This window comes from Dryas octopetala, chromosome 2 (genome assembly GCF_963921425.1).
Source record: "Dryas octopetala chromosome 2, drDryOcto1.1, whole genome shotgun sequence".
In the NCBI taxonomy this organism is placed as follows: Eukaryota; Viridiplantae; Streptophyta; class Magnoliopsida; order Rosales; family Rosaceae; genus Dryas; species Dryas octopetala.
In genome coordinates, this window is record NC_141367.1 from 6,662,202 (window position 1) to 6,681,584 (window position 19,383).

General features: G+C 35.3%; 4 protein-coding genes and 1 pseudogene across 4 annotated transcripts; 3 read left to right on the top strand and 2 right to left on the bottom strand.

Annotated features, from left to right (window-relative positions):
- The first annotated feature begins 1,066 nt into the window (after nt 1-1,066).
- LOC147292782 (putative glutathione S-transferase parA) lies at nt 1,067-2,800 on the top strand. Its single transcript, XM_086230928.1, has 2 exons — nt 1,067-1,390; nt 2,471-2,800. Exons 1-2 carry the CDS (start codon nt 1,067-1,069, stop codon nt 2,798-2,800), a joined length of 654 nt encoding a protein of 217 aa, XP_086087054.1.
- Nucleotides 2,801-4,940: 2,140 nt separating this feature from the next.
- Nucleotides 4,941-5,327, top strand: LOC147292783 (uncharacterized). Its single transcript, XM_086230929.1, has one exon. The coding sequence runs from the start codon at nt 4,941-4,943 to the stop codon at nt 5,325-5,327; it is 387 nt and encodes a 128-aa protein (XP_086087055.1).
- Nucleotides 5,328-5,354: 27 nt separating this feature from the next.
- Nucleotides 5,355-6,842, top strand: LOC147292784 (uncharacterized; annotated as a pseudogene).
- Nucleotides 6,843-7,210: 368 nt separating this feature from the next.
- LOC147292785 (disease resistance protein RUN1-like) lies at nt 7,211-12,064 on the bottom strand. The gene is made up of 6 exons (XM_086233117.1): nt 11,277-12,064; nt 9,883-10,984; nt 9,463-9,756; nt 8,456-9,340; nt 7,764-8,373; nt 7,211-7,492 (listed from the first exon to the last, which is right to left on the bottom strand). The coding sequence occupies exons 1-6, from the start codon at nt 11,801-11,803 to the stop codon at nt 7,317-7,319; spliced, it is 3,594 nt and encodes a 1,197-aa protein (XP_086089243.1). The 5' UTR covers nt 11,804-12,064; the 3' UTR covers nt 7,211-7,316.
- A 1,952-nt stretch (nt 12,065-14,016) lies between these two features.
- Nucleotides 14,017-19,239, bottom strand: LOC147292786 (sucrose synthase 2-like). Its single transcript, XM_086233116.1, has 15 exons — nt 18,877-19,239; nt 18,600-18,735; nt 18,235-18,386; nt 17,934-18,126; nt 17,488-17,606; nt 17,122-17,338; nt 16,878-16,973; nt 16,628-16,801; nt 16,184-16,300; nt 15,934-16,100; nt 15,410-15,634; nt 14,998-15,319; nt 14,673-14,917; nt 14,447-14,585; nt 14,017-14,257 (listed from the first exon to the last, which is right to left on the bottom strand). The coding sequence occupies exons 1-15, from the start codon at nt 18,981-18,983 to the stop codon at nt 14,219-14,221; spliced, it is 2,448 nt and encodes an 815-aa protein (XP_086089242.1). The 5' UTR covers nt 18,984-19,239; the 3' UTR covers nt 14,017-14,218.
- Nucleotides 19,240-19,383: the final 144 nt, after the last annotated feature.

Consider the following 19,383-nt stretch of genomic DNA (forward strand, 5'->3'; position numbering starts at 1 on the left):
TTGGATTTAATATTGATTAAGTCCAGTTTACGAGAAATTATTGTGTATGATCGTAACACCACGTGGCATGATGACGTGGTATTATCAATCCACTTAAATTATAACACATGTACAATTATTCATTTCTAAAACCTTAAACCCTAAAAAATACCCTTAAAATCATACACGTGTTATAATCTAAGTGAATTGGTAACATCACGTTATCATGCTACATGATGTTACGGCCACAGACAATAATTTTTCCCAATTTACATAATGGATGTGACTTGGTTATTAATTATTGTTTTGAAATTTAAATTGTTGGAATTTTAAGACAATAAAAAAAATGAGTGTTAATTATATATTTTATTTTGTGTGACAAAATTAAGCATTTTATAAGTCTCTATACAAGGATCATCTTTACAAAAGATTACATAAATCAGAAACCATTAAAACATATATTTGTGATTGGATAAATAGACAAAGATAGTGATTTGATAAACACTTTAAATAATAACCTTTTAATCAAGAGTAATGCTATTTGGACTAAATTAAGTGATCAAATAAGAGGGACCAAGTGAGGTGTCACTTGGGGAGGTGGTCCTCATCTCCATGTGGTTCTCATCTTCACATCTCCCCATGTGACACCTCACTTGGTTCCTCTCTTTTAGTCACTTAATTTGGTCCAAATAGCATTAATCTTTAATCAAATAGTTAAATGATTACAATTTGTCTAATTTTTTGTAGAGATGATTCCTAAGTTGAGACTTTGAACATAGTCAATTTCGATCATTGAATTAAAATACGAAGTGAGTCTCACAAATTATATCTCATTATACCTAAAATGAGATATACCTCAATAGAAGAGTCTTCTGAGCTAAAATTATGTATAAATAGAAATATATGTATGAAGATTAATATGGTCAAGTACCCCGTTGTTGTCAAAGTCTCACCTAACCAAATCACACAGCTAATTAGATCCATTTCCTTGTCAAAGACTCAAACTATGGTCTAAATCTAGTGCAATTAATTATATATACCTTCGAACTTGGTCCAATCCATGCATTGTCCCTCTCTGCCTTACCAAATGGATCAAGAAGTGGTGCTTCTGGGATTCTGGACTAGCCCTTATGCCATGAGAGTGAAAATTGCTTTGGCAGAGAAGGGAGTCCACTACCACTATGTGGAAGACGAAAATCTTTTACGAAAACATAAGAGCCCCTTGCTTCTAGAAATGAACCCAGTGCATAAGAAAGTCCCAGTTCTTATCCATAACCATAAGCCCATATGTGAATCCCTCATCATTCTTCAGTACATTGATGATGTTTGGAATCACAAAGCTCCAATACTTTTGGAGGATCCTTATCAGAGAGCTAAGGCAAGATTTTGGGTTGAGTTTTTCGACAACAAGGTAAGTCATTGTCAATATTTTAAAGATTAAATTTCACTTGATTAATTTTTTACGAGTTATCATCCCTTCTTTCTCTCCCTTTGTCTCATATATGATAAAAAAATAAAAGAAAAATATATTAATTTTTTTAATTTGACATGTTTTTCTTACTAATTCTTAGTAATGACAATTTTTAACACGACACAATAATAAGACTTGAACCCAACATGAAGTTAGTGGGTTGGCCATGAACACGAAAATAATATGATACACTAAACACAATTAATAAACGGCCGGGTCGAATTAGTATCAAGTATATATGTACAAACACATTTAACAAGTATTATATGAAGAAAATGAGTAATTTTTCTCATTTTTTAATATGTACGTATTGTAAGGACATTGTATGGGCAACAACAAAAAAAAGCTATTATTTTATGGTTTTTTTAATATTTATTTTTTTAATTTTCGTTCATGAGTTTTGATTTGTATCTACCAGAATTTTAGTTTGTGCTGATTTAGTTTCTAAATTAATGTTTTGCATGTATTAACGAAAAAAAAATCAAATTTTCATTAGAAAATTGTGAGTACTTTGCCTCATATTTATCTGTCACAGCTCTAAATCAATGATCACTCAACTTTCCATGAATCTATGAGATAAAATGCATATAAGTCAACCAACAATTTTTAACAAAAGTAATTGATTGTGTCCTTATCATACAAAAATTAATTTTCGGACTAAATTAGGACCGATTAGAGTTTGATGTATTGAAAAGAGACAATGAGACACAGTCAAAGTTGAGAGACCAAAATTTAGCCAAAAAAAAAAAACAGTTGAGAGAGAGTCGAGAGACCAAATATGAAAAAAATTAAATAAAATTATTTACAAAATAACATATTTATAGAAACCTTTCGAGAAAGTCCAGAAATTGCTCTGCATAGAGCCATAGACCCTTGGCACCATAATTTTTTGTTGTTGTTGATAAGTTTTATAATGAAGTACTATTTTTGAAAAAAATGGGATAATAAATATTTAGTAGTTTTGATAAAAACTCTCTATGTAAACATGGTAACAAGTCTTAATTAACTAAGTTTAAGCAGATAGCAGACTGTGGGAGACGGATGTGGGCAAGCAAGGGAGCAGACCAAGAAGCAGCAAAGACAGAGTTCATAGAATGCTTGAAGCTGTTAGAAGGTGAGCTTGGGGACAAGCCCTACTTTGGAGGCCAGCATTTTGGCCTCTTGGACATTGCCTTGGTACCATTCTCTTGCAGGTTTTATACGTATGAAGTGTGTTGCAATTTTAGCATTGAGAAAGAATGCCCTAAGATAATGGAATGGGTGCAAAGGTGCAGCCAGAGGGAGAGTGTTTCAAAGAGCCTACCAGACCCATATAAAGTCTATGACTTTGTGTTGGAATTAATTAATTAATTAGGAACCAATTAAATTTAAGTTAAAAGTTTCAAATTTGCTTGGAAGTCTTTTTTTTTTTTTTTAATTATTGGCTCAGAATATGCATGCTTGGAAGTCCTGAGTGGCTGAGTAGTAATATGTACGTTGTAATTTTCATTTTTTATTTTCACAAAACTTACAATAAAAGTTGATTTGTATAAAAAGGAATTATAAATCGGATTGCTGGATATCAAGATTTTTAATCATTTGATCGGGCTATTTGCAGGATAAATTATTCTATATAACTAATATATTGTCACGTGCAGGGGCGGAAGGAAATATAGCCCAGCCAAAAATTTTTCTAAAAAAATTGTGACTATATATATAATATATATATCAAGCCCAATAACTATAGAATCTGAAAAGTCAAAAAGAAAGTTTTTAACCGAGCCGAAAATTTTGTTAGAAAAAAGTAACTATATACATAATATATATATAGAAGAGTGCTCTAAAGCTAACCAATTAGCAAGTTAATATGAAGCTAACTATGCTTTTGGGCCCACCACATCACTAATCTTATAATCCGAACCATCAATTATTTAGGCCCTACTTCAAAGATCATCATTGCAAAAAATCAACTAAATCAAAAATCATGAAGTCATCTAATTGAGATCAAATAAATAGACGATCAGTATTTTCGATAAAAGCTAGCATATAAATAGTTGTTATTATAATCAAATGGCTAAATGACTTTTGATTTTGGAGAGTTTTTACAGGAATGATCTTTGAAGTAGAGCCTAAAAAACAAATGGTTCGGATTTTGAGATTACATTGTGCAGTGGGCCCAACAGGCTGGTTAGCTTTGTATTAACTTACTAACTAGTTAGTTTTAGAGCATTTTTGTATATATATATATATATATCAAGTCCAATAACTATAGAATCTGAAAAGTCAAAAATAAAGTTTTTAAGTTATTAAGTTATTAACCTAATTAACATAGGCTACATAGCTATAAGCCTATATCTAATATTAAGTACGTATTCATAGAATCATAATAGCTTTCAAATTTCTCCTCCAGTCCTCCTTTATTTAGATTTCATAAGCTTTCATGAGCGGCAAATATATAAAAAAAACTGCTCCCTTTTATTCTTTCATCACCAATCTCCAACTTATCATCAATTCTTCTTGATCAATCTCATGCCTAAGTAAGTATAATTTTGAGTTATTTTCATTATTTAATTTAATTTTGATTTATTAATTTGAATTGAAAATTTAATTTAGAGTTTAGAGTTTAAGATTATGGTTTAATCTTATTCCATTTTAATATAATGAGAAAGCACAAATTATTAATATTTTTCTGTTGCATTTTATTTAGGAGATTTTCAGATTTAATTTGTACATGTTGTTGACTTGCTGCGTTTTGTTGAGCTTGCTTATTGCTACTATTGGAAGCCACTAGCCAGGTTAGTAATTTCGTATGTTAGTGTTTCTTTCAATTAGAATTTGTAGGTATGATTGGTGAAATTAATTTATACGAAATTTTTGCTGCCATATTTTTTTCGAGTATATGCTTACAAATATTTATATTTTGATATAAAATTCATAGGTTATAATGTCTGATAAACAAAATATCAAGCGAAGAAAAACAATTTTTTCATATTTTAAGAGAGCTAGTGATGAATCCTCAAGTGAGATCCCTTCTGACCCTCCCCCATGTACTCTAATATGTAATAAGCAACAGCCTTCTGAGTCTCCGGTAGTCGAGTCTCAAACTCAAAGGGTCGACTTTGATCAAGAAGTTGATATCAATTCTCTTGTACGTGAACCTAAAGATCGTCTTGCAATTTGGAAATATCCTGTGAATGAACAGGATAATGTTCAGAGAGCTTATATTCTCCTAGGACCATATCAACTTAAGTTAGAGAATTATCCACGCTCCTTTGATGGACAACAAAATCATAGATTTCAGTCTTTTTGGTTCAAAAAATTTCCTTGGCTTGAGTATTTTGTTAGTCTTGACAAAGCATTTTGTTTCCCATGCTTCATTTTTGATAATGAGACATCTCATCATCCGACATTCACTATTACTGGGTACAAAGATTGGAGAAGGGTTAACAATGGAAAAAATTGTGCTTTTTTACATCATGTGGGGACCATTAATTCCCCACATAGTACTGCAATGGAAAAATGGGATAACTTAAGAGACTCATCTAAACACATTGAGAAAAGAATTCAGGAGCAATCACTACAAGAAGTGGAAGAAAATCGGTTGAGACTTAAAGCTACAATAGAGAGTGTAAGGTTGTTAGCAAACCAAAGAATTGTTTTTAGAGGCCATAATGAATCAGTTAACTTATCCAATAGGGGAAATTTCAACGAAGTTCTAAAATCTTTTTCAAGAATGAATCTAGAAGTTGAAAAAGTTGTCTTAGAAAACGCTCCTGGAAACGCCAAGTATAATTCTCCATTGATTCAGAAGCAAATCCTAGATATTCTTGGTAACAAAGTGAGGAACCAGATTTGTGAGGAAATTGGCTATGCAAAATTCTGTATTCTTGTTGATTAAGCAGTTGACGTATCTAGTAAGGAACAAATGGCTATTATTCTAAGATTTGTTGATTGTGGTGGGTTTATCCGAAAACGGTTTTTTAAAATTGTGAGTGTTCCTAACACTACTTCACAAACTCTTAAAATTGAGATATGTAAAGTGCTTGTTAAATACAATCTTCAAGTGGAAAATATACGTGGCCAAAGATATGATGGTGCTAGCAATATGAGTGGTGTATTGAATTGATTAAAAACATTGTTTCTGGAAGATATATTGTCCATATGCATATTACGTGCATTGTTTGCTCATCGTTTACAACTAACGTTAAATGCTTCAGCTAAAGGGGTGCATGATATTTGGCAATTTTTTTCAAGTTTAAATCTAATTGTGAATTTTGTTGATTCTTCTGCAAAGCGTCATTCTGAGTTGAAAGCTATTAGAGAAGAAGAAATCGAAGATTTGGTAGCTGTTGGACGACTTGAAACAGGTAAAGGGACTAATCAGGCTTGCACTTTGCAACGAGCTAGGGCTACTCGTTGGGGCTCGCATTTTCGTTCCATTAAAAGTATGGTTGAATTATTTGGTGCAACACAGAAAACTCTTGAACATATGATTGAGAATGGACCCAATAGAAATATACAAGGAGAAGCTAAGAGTGTTTATAAACATATAAAGTCTTTTGATTTTGTGTTTTGCTTGCTTTTGATGAAAAATATTATGAAAATCACTGATTGACTTTGTCAAAAATTGCAGAAAAAATCTTTAGACATCTTAATTGCTTTGGAAATGGTTGTAGAAACAAAATCAATTCTGCAAAAGATGAGAGAAGATGGTTGGGATCCTTTAATGGTAAGTGTTGAATCATTTTGTAAAGAGCATGACATTGAAATGCCTGATATGAGTGCTCGTTATATGCATGGTACAGATTGTTCTTGCTAGCAAAAAGATTATATTACAAATGAGCATTATTATTATATAAATATATTTAAGTTTGTAATAGATTTTCAGCTGGGGAAGTTACATAGTTGATTTACAGAAAAATCATCGGAACTTCTTATTCTTAGCTCAACATTGGATCCTCATGATAATTTTGAAGCATTTGACACTAAAGATATATGCACTCTTGCTAAGAAGTTCTATCCCCAAGATTTTCGTCCAAGTGATTTGCTTTCTTTAGAATCAGAGTGTGTATATTATGAGAAAGTTATGCGTAAGGATCTGAACTTTCAGAATACAGCTTCTACTCCTGATTTATGTAGATGACTAGTTGAAACAAAAAAGTCAGAATTCTTCCCTATGATTTACAAATTGATTTGTCTAGTATTAACCTTTCCTGTTTCTATGGCAACCACAGAAAGAACATTTTCATCTATGAACATCATTAAAAATAAATTTCGAAACAAGATAGAATATGAGTTTCTTGATGATTGTATGCTTCTGCATATTGAAAAAGAATTTGCTGATAATAATGATTATGATTATGTGATCGATGAGTTTGATGCTATGGGACCTCAAAGGGCAAGATTTAGATAATATTATATTGTAATCGCATTACATGTTTATTTACTGTTTTTATATATATATTTTAATATTTGTATAGATATGCATTTTGAGGGGTAAGGTTCAATAGATCCCCCCTGACTAGTTGTATCTTTTTTTAATATTAATAAAATTTCTCGTACCGTCGAGGTTTTATTTTTCAAGTTCCTATATAAATACTTTATGTGTATTTTTTTTTTACTAAGAAAAAAATTGTCTAGAGATTTAGCCCACCCAAGTTTCAAATCTTGGTTCCGCCCGCCACTAGTCAGTCACGTGGCATAACTTAAAAAAAAATTATTTGGTATAACCGATATACAACTACGTGGTATAACCAATCCAATCATCCAAATTATTGGGTTATTCAAATATACTCTAAAGTGAAATGAGAGTGAACCAAACGTGACTACATTAAATACAACAGATTCATGAAGACCGAAGAGCGAGCAAACAGATATGATAAACTGATTAAGTTGGGACCAGAATCGGTGTAATTTGAGGGGGCTGAAAGACATGCACCCCCAACAGAAGAAAAAGAAGCAAGACATTGGCCATGATGAACACCTTCCAACCTCTACCACTGCCGTTATTGCTGGCCCTTTGTTCTGCAATTGTGCTGTCACCCTGTTTACCTTCTTCTTTGTCTATAAAACATAAAAAGTAAATATTCCAGAAAATTAATTCCTACATTTCAGAGAAAATCTCTTGAAATTAATCAAATTGGGTCGATTTAGAAGTGTTTTTCATGGAGTGTCAATCCATCAACAGCTTGACTCAACAAAAAAAACTTGTGAATTGTGATGCTAGATGTCTTTGTGTTTTATATTTCATTTTTTCAAAAAAAAAAAAAAAAAAAAACAGTACGTTTAAATAAGGAGCATTTCCAAAATCAAATGGTACACTTGATGAACACACCTGTTATTTCATCAAACTCTTGAATGAGTTGAGACAGAATTTCCACAGACTCAAATCGACACCGGCAAACCAAGTATATTCCTGGAAGCACCTCATATGACAAATCTCCACCAATGCCATATGGTTCTAAATGATTCACTGTGGTGTCGTCACTGTCGTGTTGGGTACTCATCATATTCTCTTCTTGCTTGTACACAAGTTTGATGCCGCACTCCTTTACCTGAAACTGAGATCTCGTGAACATTGAAACAGTCACTTCATCGCCAACTTCCAATTGATTCTCAATCTTCCAATGACTCAACCATACTAAGTCTTTTCCATAACCCGGAACGCCAAAGAACAATGGGCCATAGATCCACTTCAGACGCTTGCTCTTATTACTGACTATTGTGAATATTGGGTTAGGAAAACGTTTGATACCATTGATGGTGCTAGAACAATCAATATTGGATTGGGCATAAACAGAGAAGACGTTCAAGCCTCGGATCCTTTGACTAGAAAGTGAAGGCACAGTAAAAGATATGGAGGAACCTCTACTTTTATGGCTGAATTGGCTTGGAACCTCACTCCCAGGAACAAATGTGCTGATTATACCAGGTTCATATAGTACCTACATATACCATTGAAATCAAAATATTAGTCAACTATGTTGCTTATTATACCAGAGACAGAGAGAGGAAAAAAGAAAAAACCTGGATGGGAAGCATCCTCCTCTTCCACGAAGTAGAACCTGCATGGGAACTTTCCATCATAATGGTGTCCGTGGGTTGCAAGTTCAGGGAGCCAAAAAGTTGGGTCATTTCTATCTGAACTCTTTCAATGGGTTCTAACTTGAATATCCACCCAATTTCGACTAGGTTCCAGTTGTATCCATAAATTAAGCTTACACTTGATTGACCGCCTGTAATTGTTTCCAACAATGTGCATCCGGTCACATCCAGCACTCGTACTACAGCTGGTATCCTTACAAGCGATTTGAGCCCCTCACACTGAGAAAAACAGAGTTTATGGAGACTCGTAATTCCTCTGATGCAATCTGGTAGGCAAGAAATTGGATTTGAGCTTAGATCTAATCTTTGCAACCTGAATAGGTTACCAAAATCCTTGGGAAAATCATTATCAGAGAGATTGCAGTTTGCAAGACTTAAATCTACTAAACTGTGTGGTAGATATGAAGCCCAAATGATTCCTGGATTTTTGCTTGGGCATAATTTGACTTCCCCAGAGGTAGTGCATAAGTCATGTATTGGAATGCCATCTGCTTGAAGCTTTTTCAAAGATTTCATCTTCCCTACCTCCATTATTGGAAACCTATTAAGATTTGAGCAACCAGATATGATCAATGTTTCAACCAATTTTAGCATAGAAATATTCTTTGGAAGCTCTCTAATGTTTTTGCAATCTTTCATATTCAAATGAACAAGTCTCTCTAAAGTTCCAATGGATTCGTGGACATAAACCAAGCTTGCACAATCTTTCAGAATCAAACTTTCTAGATTGGGGATGTGCGAGAAGTCAGGGGTTTCGGTAAGGGCATGGGAATGGCTGATATTTAGGATTTTCAATGATGGAAGACACTGTTGAAATAAAGAAAAATGAAAGGTGGTATGGAGTCAATTCTTAAATTTATAAATAATCATTGAAATTAAAACCCCAAAAATTAAAGAATAGGGAGAATTTACAAAATGAAGTAGCATACCTTTGCACCTTTCCAAATTTTTTTCAAGCTGCTATGGCACATTTCAAGAACAACAAGGCTCTCCAAAGAAAAATCATTGGGTAAATAATCAAAAGAAAATTCATTCCAACACAACCATCTTAAATCTTTAGGAAATTCTTCATATGATCCAATTACTTGTATATGACTAAGCTTGAGAAGTCTTAGTTTATGCATCTTTGCAAATGCATTGCTTTCCAAAAGTACCTCATTTGACTTTCCTGGATTGTATGCAGGATGCTTATCCAGGATAAGTCCTTGAATTGTATGTGTACCCTAATAACCAAAAAAAAAAAAGGATGAGTTAACAAACATTGCATCTCGTAAAAAATATTTAAATAAACACCTAATCCACAAAATATACATTACATTATATAATTGAGAGAAACATAGATTTCTTACATTCTTTTTTGTCAATAATGTAAAAGAATCATTATGATGCCATAACCTACTTCGCTCCCCTGGTTCCTTTGATTCTAAGCGAACAATTCCTCTTCCCATGTCCTGAATCATTTGATGCATTTGCACTTTGTTATATACATCAATTGTAACCAAACACCTCTCAATGAGATTTTCAATGCCGACAATTGTGTAGAAATCACAACCATCTAGTATTTTGACAGTAAAATCTTTGTCCATTCCAATAAAGAAACATGCAATATGAAGGAATAAATTTTGATCATGGTCATCCTGTAAAGAGTCGTAGCTTAGTCTTAGTTTATTCATGATTTCACCATTTGGAATAGCTTTCAACTTCTCTAATGCACTTTCCCATACAACTATACTTTGCCCTGATAGAGAGGAACCCAAAACTTTCAGAGCTAATGGAAGTCCTCCGCAGATGTGTACTACTCTCTTTGAATATTCCATATAATCTTTATTGGGATGGTCTTGTCCAAATGCGTGCCAACTGAAGAGCTCTAGTGATTCACTATCACCAAAAGTTTTAACATTATGCACCTTTATAAGCTGGTGGCAAGCTTTTAACAATCCTGCATTGTTAGTTGTTATGATTACTTTACTTCCTGGATAGAACTGGCCTTGCATTCTAGATAGCGCATCTAATTGGTCTACATGGTCTACATCATCGAAAACAAGAAGGACTCTTTTAGAGCTAATAGCATCTTCAATCTTCATTATTCCCTCACTAACATTGTGTATTTTCACTTTTCTCCCATTCAAAACATCATAAAGAAGTTGTTTCTGCATTTGAATCAAGCCATTGGGTGTTCTCCATCGTTCTCTAATGTTTTCAAGGAAACTGCTTCCTTGAAATCTTTTAAAGTTTGAATTGTATACAACCTTTGCAATGGTTGTCTTCCCTATTCCCCGCATCCCATAAATGACAAGTATGTCAACATTAGTTGATCCATCCTGTAACCATAAATTAATATTTTCGACTTGAGAATGGATTCCAATCAGGTGCGGAGCAACACTTAAGGGTGTGCGACTTAGTTTGTCTTCAATCACTTTAACAATTTTCTCGATGAATTTTGACTCGTGCCTAGAAAATTGCAATCAAAGTGGAAAACAAATCAAACATGATCATCATATATGACTTGAGATAATAAATTGTAAAGCCTCATGCCATCAATAAGAAAGAATAATGCTAAAGGATGTCTCATCACACAAGTTATTGTTTTACTTATTTGTGAAATAAATGAATTTTAGAGTATATATGTAGATCTCGTATGAAGACACTAAATTTATATCAGTCTCATGAAAATAGCATGACAAAAAAAAAAAAAAAATAGCATTATTCTTTTTTATTTTGGAATATTGAAATGAATAATTACCCATCAGCTTGATTTAGTAAGTTCATCCCTGCTAGATCTGCAACTTCTCCAAGTGCTGCCCTCCATCCCTTGACCTTGTGTTTTACCGATTGATTTCTGTCGTGTCTAGCAAATGCTTTTGCAACTCTTCCTGTCTGCTTCCTCAGATGAGATGGATCAACGTCGTAGAAGACCGGCAAAACTACGTGGTCGTTGGAGGTCCTCTTGCGATCTAGAATCATCACAAGCTCGTCGAGGCACCACCCGGAAGACGCGTAGTCTTTTGAGAAGACAATGACTGAACTTCGCGACTGCTGGATGGCTTTCCGGAACTCCGGTTTAATATCTTCTCCTCTCTCGAGTTCATCGTCATCCCGGAACGTGCGAAACCCTGCTTTGAGAAAGGCTGTATAGAGGTGGTCAGTAAAAGTCTTGCGAGTATCTTCGCCCCTGAAACTCAAGAACACGTCATAACTAAATGGAGGAGGACGACGAGTATCGGAAGAGGAGGAGGATGAGGCTTCTTGGGCCGATCGAACAACAGCCATGTATATCCAATTATCCAACAACAACAACAACCAAACAAACAGAGTGTTAATTAAGATCGATGATGATGAAGAATTGAAGATATCAATTCACTTGTTGCTAGCTGGTGTCTGTACAAGCAGCTCCAAATCGATCCATGTATCTCGATCGGTCATGCGAGTCATGCGACGCCGTTTGCGCTGCGATCGCTTGTGAATGGTTCGATGCCCAATCTCTATCGTCTTTGAAGGTAGTTTGGTGCTGCGTTGACGTTGACGTTGACGTTGACGGTGTTTTCTTCCTTATCTACCACTCCTGGTCAGCATTTACAAGCAAGTTTCTTCTCTACAGTGGTTTTTTTTTTGGTGGGCTTTTCTCCGATGGGCTTTTCTCTTTTGGGCCCTCCAATGGCCTTTAATGAAAGCTTACTTGACCAAAACAATTCGGCCGGAAGATGTTTTGGTCCATGTAATATGGTTGAGTTGCATCTTGGTTCTTGTTATTTCAATTTGATTTTTTTAAGAATCGTGTTTTTATTAGTGTCGCAATCAGGTCCAATCCATCAAAATTGAAACGGAAAATGCCAACGTGGCACCACATGATTGACTCTAAAGTAGACAATTTTGACGGATAGACCTGATTGCGATATTAATGGAATCACGGTCCTGGAAAAATGCAAATTGAAATGACGGAGACCAAAGTACGACTCAGTCATAATACAGGGACCAAAAAAAAGTACGACTCAGTCATAATACAGGGACCAAAAACATCTTTTGGCCAAAAAATTTCATGACGAATAAACATTAAAGAATGCAATTTTTTTATTCATTTATTTTTCTTGACTTGATTGTTGGTACATGGGGTGAATGATTGCCTCCCTCCAAAGTCCAGAGTAAATGGGTGGTTTGATAACCACCAAATCACTGCATTTTTCATTACATTCCTTTTTGTCCATACTTGTAAAGAATTTTTAATATGTCCATACTTGTAAAGAATTTTTAATATGTGATGCTTCTGTACTTTTTGTTATATTCATCAATTATTAATACCAAACATCTATTAATGACATTTTGAATGCCAATAACTGTGTAGAAATCAAAGGATGCAATAACATATAGACGGGCCGGTCATGGGTCCATATATAAATGGTATTGAAAGTATATTGTCGGATGTTCTGCCCTAGGAGCTAAATAAATGCAAGAATCCAAAGGCAAGGTGTTAGATCCAAACCGCATCACTTGGTAACAATTATACTTTGTAAATTAATAAGCAAGAAAAATGTCGTCAGTGGATAATGTTGTGAATAAATACTTTACTTACGGTTGGGGGTTAACGAGTATTTGACCATTGAAATGAGTGTGGAAACGAGAGAGATGAAGAAAGAACATTTTTTGTGGCATGTGATGGTTGGGGTCTGGCCTGGGGGGTTGTGGATCGTATGGTTAAAAAAGCTGGTATGTTTATGCTGGCTAGTTTGTCAGTGGTGTACTGGTTTCACACAGGGGGGACAACATCCGGAGCAACGACCACGACTGGAACAACAGCCAACAAAGACCGTAATTACATAGATAACTGCTCCTCTCATTCTCCAAGTGTCAGAAGTGGGTGTAAAGCGCAACGAGAAAAACTTTCATATAACGAGTGTATACACCGTCTGTGTCTATCTCTCTCATCACATACTCACTTTCTCACGCTTAGAAATAACTTAACTATCACAGTTATATACACCCTTTGTGTCTATTATATGATGAGAGAGATAAACCCATAGTGTTTATACAAAGAGTGTATCAGAAGTGAGAGGTCACATGCTATGTTGTTGAGGCCCTTTTCAAAGCAAGGGTCCAAAGGGACAAAAAAGACATTCCAACTCTGGTATTGACCTCAACTGGAGCATAAGATCTATTGAGACTATAGATCGATTCATTTTAGTGAAGCACATGAATTGAAAGTATCGAACCACTGGTTCTTGGTGAGTGAAGCAATTTTCATTTTACTCTTATATCAATTCATTCTAGTCCCCTTTTATCTAATATGACATATCTGCATGCCTGTGTTCATCACATCTATTCAGTCATGCCAGTTTGTGGTCCTTTGATTTCTGGCTCATCATCTTACGCTTGGAAAATTAAGAAAAATCTGGATCTAAGTGCTTTTTGTAGGTTTGAAACATTTACATGATGTTGTGTTATCCTGTAAAGATTTACCATATTCTTGACAGATTTTCCTTTTGAACAAAATTATAATCCATGACAATCTGTTTTGACATATTAGTTAATTCACAAGAGCTTTATTACAACAGTATAACGCTTCAGAAGAGCTTGGATATAATTCCACATTCATTCACACAATTCATACACAAGCGTAACTTTATTTCATTTGTACAACTACTACCTTGGGAAGTCATTGAGTTATGGGCTAGACAGCCGAGTAACTGTTGCTTAATGTGGGTCATCGCTTGCTGGAGGAACTGATTTTATCTGAAACAATGTAGACATAATGAATTTTATAAAGATGACTCATTTGATCCTTAAGCACAGTTGGGCACTAATCCTATCAAAATCACTGTCTTAATTTATTCAAAATAAGATAATCAGAGACTATAACTCATATTCTTTATCCACGCATATACCCCAAAAATTATTCACATTCTAATAACAAGTACTCACCAATTTGCGGAACTTCAGAATGTAGAACATCTCAAGATATCGTCGGGTCTCACGCCTTTCAAGCTTTGATACATCCTTCCAGAAACCATAAACGCCAGCCAATGTCATTAGCCTTTCAGAGTAAATCTTCCATGTGTACCTACAACATTACAAAATGTCTCTCTAAACTTCAAATAACACATGGTTAAAGAAGTACTATTCCATTAGTTTATAAAGTTTTACTAACCTTTCATAAATTCTTTTAAGGCCTCTGTCTGAGATTGTATTCCAGTAGCTAGGATCCTCCTTGCACCGTTGAAAGAAATCTGCCATAAGTGCAGAAGCCTGTTCAGGGTGATAAGGATCAATATGAAATCCTGATATACCGTGCTCAATAATCTCTGCAGGACCACCATGGCAAGTGGCAAATGTTGGCAGGCCACAAGACATGGCCTCCACAACTGTGAGTCCAAAACCTTCATAAAGTGCAGGCTGCAATCACAAATTAAACAAAGTAAATTAGAGTACCCCAGGGAGTTTTATATGAAACAAAATTGACTGGCCCTACGTACCTGAACAAAAGCACCGCCTGTATCTGCTATGTAACGATATAGCTCACCGTTACATGCTCGATCAAGTTGGGCTGATATCCATCGAAATTGACCATTTAAGTTGTTCTCCTTTATAAGATTATGCATCTTCTCAATCTCTGCAATCTCTTCTCTATCTTTTGACTTCTTCACATCATTGTAACCAGCCACCAAGACAAGGTTTACCAGATCCCTGAGTTTGGGATTCTTACCATAGCACTCGACCAACCCAGTCATGTTTTTCACCTGGTCCAGTCTTGCCATGGAAAATAATATGGGCTTTGACGGATCATTCAGAATACCACTGAACCAATAAAGAAGAAATATCGTATTATCAAGTGACTGCTACAAATAACTCACATTGTCACATTTGATGCACTATGAAGGAACTCACATGTGCTCTTCATTCTGCTCAGGATCATATAGCAACTTTTCTAAGTAACCATGTAGGGCTGTAAGTCTCTTTTGCTTCTCAGAGTAAGGGAAATAAATGGAAATATCAGATCCGGGTGACACGATATTGAATTTTGGATCAAAAACATTAATGCCATGAACGACTCGGTACAGCCCCGGAAGAGTGAAAGAGTTGTGGCTCTCATACTGACCGACAGTATTCTTCCTGAAAGAATGGATAAAAAAAAGTTTAGCAAACAAGGAAATTAACATCACTAAAATAAAGAACAAGGCAAAGATGAATACGGAGAAGCAATTGACTCCAATTTTCAAAAGCACTATTGATGCTTAAGTTATGATTTGGGAAGCCTATTTGTATTACAAATTACCATAGTAGTCTAATTAACAAGGCTAATACCAGATTAAACTAAACACACTGAACCGGCAATGACAAATAATTGTTTCGATGAAAAAAAAAACAGAACATTCATCTATAACAACATTCCACAGCATAAGGAGACTTACGTTCCTGCAATCTCTTGGTATGTGCTGGTGATTATAAAATCTGCATTATTCATGGCTATTAGGTCAGCCGTGAATTGACATGAGAAGTGGTATTTATCCTCAAAATTTTTCCAGTATATATCTGAATCTGGATATTTTGTTTTCTCCAACGCATGCGCAATCGTGCACTGCACATGTCAAAGTTAAGATAGTCAGATAACATTCTCATTAGATAATATGATGAACCGGGCAGCTGCAGAAAATACTGGACCTGTGTAACTCCCATTTTGTAAGCCAACAAAGATGCAACAAGATTCCCATCACTGTAATTTCCGATAATAAAATCTGGATGTCCCTGTAACTCTGCAGTAATTTCCTTTGCAGCATCCTGATCACATGAAAAACAAAATTTGAAAAAGCAAGTAAGAATTAGTAAATCAGAAGACAATTTAACTCTATATCATTCTGAATATGCAATTAGTGAACAAAGTCATGTGCTACTTCCATAATGCAGTGCTATCACAGAGGGGTAGCAAACTATGGCAGTAATGCAGATGGACAGATATAAATAAATCATCCAATTAAGATGGTGAAATGACAGCAAGAACAATTTTAGATCATTTCCACATATTCTGTCAGTGTTGAAGCATCAATTTTAGATCATTATCTTCAACGAGAAGAATAATTAGAGCTTCACATGTTAAAAATAGTTTACCTCAGCAAAGGTCTCCAAATAAGGCCATACATCAAACCTTGAGATCCATTTACGAAGAATCCCTTTCTCTGATCTAAAAGGAACTCGTAAAATATGTGTGTAGTCTGTTCCACTGATTCTTTCCAGCCGCTGGTTGCACGTAGTTCCTTTTGCATCAGGTATAAGCCTGGTCACCTTGGAACACCAGCAAAAAACTCATTAGTTTTACACAAAGAAAAGCTACCATAAGGATTTGGCTAAAGACATTTACGATAAGGATTCTTGGAGTGAAATCTAATCCGTGTTTCTGAATTCTACTCAGCATTTCATTTTCGAGGGCACGCACTTGGTCCAGTATATAGACAACCTGCATATAATTATGTAAAAAGTTCTCATTTTAACAGTTACAGTGATAGCTAACATGCTAAAGCTCATAACAGAAGATTATGGAATACTTAAAGTATACGCAATTGCACCGTGAGGCCTGTTAGTCATTTAAAAAGAAAAAATAATACCTGCCCACCAGTGTCAGGTAAACCTAAGACATTTTCTTGCCCAAAGTATCCATGTGGAGACAAAATGACAACATTAAACACCATTGGTACTCTCCCAAGGAATGTCTCCAATACAGAAGGATCAGGAGCCTGAAGGATATCTAGGAGAAGATGCATCATCTCCAGTACGTGTGCTGCAGTGTCTCCCCAACCCCGCTCAAAGCCCATTCCTTGTAATCTACATACAAGTCACAGTAAAAGAAAAACAGCATCTGATCAGGAATTACAGTGCTCTAAATGTGCATCTCCAGGAGGCAGTTGCAGAGAGAACATAGGTATTGATTAATATACATGTGCTTATGCATGTGTCTATCTATATAAGCTTACACATATTCAAACTCAGAGTAGGGTGTCTCAGGTGAAAGCTTAGAAAGATAATCCTCAGCCTTTGCCAAAGCTGACTGAAGCCTGGATATGCTCCGTATCCGATCATTTAACATCAATGCCTACACAAAATTGTTAATCAAATTAGCTAGCTCAAACAAAGTCCTCATACGAAAACACAAACTGGTTTATTTCTAGGTTAAGTTGTAAATTTTTTTTTAGGATGAAATAGAAGATTAACACATACCATGTAAACCAAAAGGGTAAAGCAAAACAAACTGAAGAAAAATAGGCTAATTGTAAATTACAATATTTTAAATTTCTAAGGGTCACAATAGCACATAGATAATAAATGCGAAAATTTAGCAAAACTAAACTACTTATCACTAGTAAAGAGAATTTTAACAGAAAAAATCCACTATTAGGGAAGCCTTGCCCAGCAAACTTACATGTCCTTTATATTTGTGAGCTCTAAGGAAATCAAGTAATGGCTCCAAAGAGTCTTTGTTACGAAACATAATTGAAGAAAGGTGGCGGTTGAGAAATTGAACACCATGCCCAATTGATGAAGACTGGGTGGGGCGAGGAAAATTAGCATTGAATGGCTCGAGGTCGAGCTCAAGTACAAATTGATCATTAGACCTAATACATGTACACCAAGAAAATTATGTTATAGAAGAAAACTCATATGGGTATAAGTTCAGTAAACGTTCTTTGACAGAAAAAATAAATAAAATAAAATTTACTTACTCCCCATTTACAAGTTCTTCCTTGAACTTAAGATATTCAGAAACACTCAATTGCTCCACACTGAGCTCATAAACATTAACACGAATGTATTCCCAAACACCTGGTCTTGGACGAACTGCTAGAACCACAAATGGAGGCAGAACAATGGCTTCCTACACCAGAATAATACACTACTGTTCATTGATGGTAAGCTAAATTTACATATTAAAATCCAAACAGGGAAAAAGAGAAAATTGCACAAAATCCCCAAACCAGATCAACTAATCAATACATAATGATTGAACATTGTAACAAAGTTGTTCACTATTGATTTTCAGCGAGAAAATAATATCAATTAGAACAAACGGTCTTGAAAGGAAACAGACCTGTGCTGATTTGAGGACTTCACTAAAAGGACCATCCCGGAGCTTTTTCTTCGCTTCTTCATCATCGCCGATGACATTATCGAGCTCATCGATCAGGTTATGAGGATGCAAAATCCCTTTTCCCTGAGCGACATACCTTCAAACCAAAAAGGAGGACAGGAAGATAGCAAAACTCAGATTTTCTCGGGAAACAAGCAGAGCAAACGTTATGAGAACCAAAAATTTAAAATAAAGAAAGAAAAAAAGGTTTGATGTGGAAGTGAGAAATTGAGCGAACCTGGAAAGAAGGGCAACGAGTTCGTTGCGGTGCGCAGAGAGAGTGTCCTCGACGCGTTCAATGGAGCTCATCATTCGAGTTAGCTTAGGAGCACCACGGTTGTCCATGTCGATTCAGTTTTCAGTGTTTCTTGCTGTTGTTGTTGTTGTTCTTCTTCTTCTACAAAGTGAGTCTTTGATGCTTATTACTCTGTTCCTACAAGTCTCGAGATTGAAAGTCAACTTTGAAGAAGAGAATAAAACTTGCATGTCCCGGAATAGGGGACGTGGCATCCCTTTTTAGAGAGAGACAGAGACAGAAATAAGAGAAAGAAAAAGAGGAGAGAGTGAGAGAGAGAGAGACAGAGATGAGAAAGACGGATGCCACGTCTCGTATCCCCGTGATAGACAAATCCTTCCCAACTTTTTGAATTGTGTGACGTTAGCAGAAGAGAAATCACAGTTTATATAAATATATATATATGGAGTTGATTAGTGGAACCGAGGAGGAGATAGTGACGAGGGTGGT

Excerpts from the sequence above, each read along its gene's own strand:
- LOC147292786 (XM_086233116.1), bottom strand. The coding sequence starts at position 18,983 with ATGGACAACCGTGGTGCTCCTAAGCTAACTCGAATGATGAGCTCCATT. Across the intron at positions 18,736-18,876 it reads CTCGTTGCCCTTCTTTCCAG|GTATGTCGCTCAGGGAAAAG; the intron begins GTTCGCTCAATT and ends TTTGGTTTGAAG. Across the intron at positions 17,339-17,487 it reads TACTCTGAGTTTGAATATGT|ATTACAAGGAATGGGCTTTG; the intron begins GTAAGCTTATAT and ends ACTTGTATGTAG.
- LOC147292782 (XM_086230928.1), top strand. The coding sequence starts at position 1,067 with ATGGATCAAGAAGTGGTGCTTCTGGGATTCTGGACTAGCCCTTATGCC. Across the intron at positions 1,391-2,470 it reads TTGAGTTTTTCGACAACAAG|ATAGCAGACTGTGGGAGACG; the intron begins GTAAGTCATTGT and ends AAGTTTAAGCAG.
- LOC147292783 (XM_086230929.1), top strand. The coding sequence starts at position 4,941 with ATGGAAAAATGGGATAACTTAAGAGACTCATCTAAACACATTGAGAAA.
- LOC147292785 (XM_086233117.1), bottom strand. The coding sequence starts at position 11,803 with ATGGCTGTTGTTCGATCGGCCCAAGAAGCCTCATCCTCCTCCTCTTCC. Across the intron at positions 10,985-11,276 it reads TTACTAAATCAAGCTGATGG|GCACGAGTCAAAATTCATCG; the intron begins GTAATTATTCAT and ends GCAATTTTCTAG. Across the intron at positions 9,757-9,882 it reads CATTATTGACAAAAAAGAAT|GGTACACATACAATTCAAGG; the intron begins GTAAGAAATCTA and ends TTTGGTTATTAG.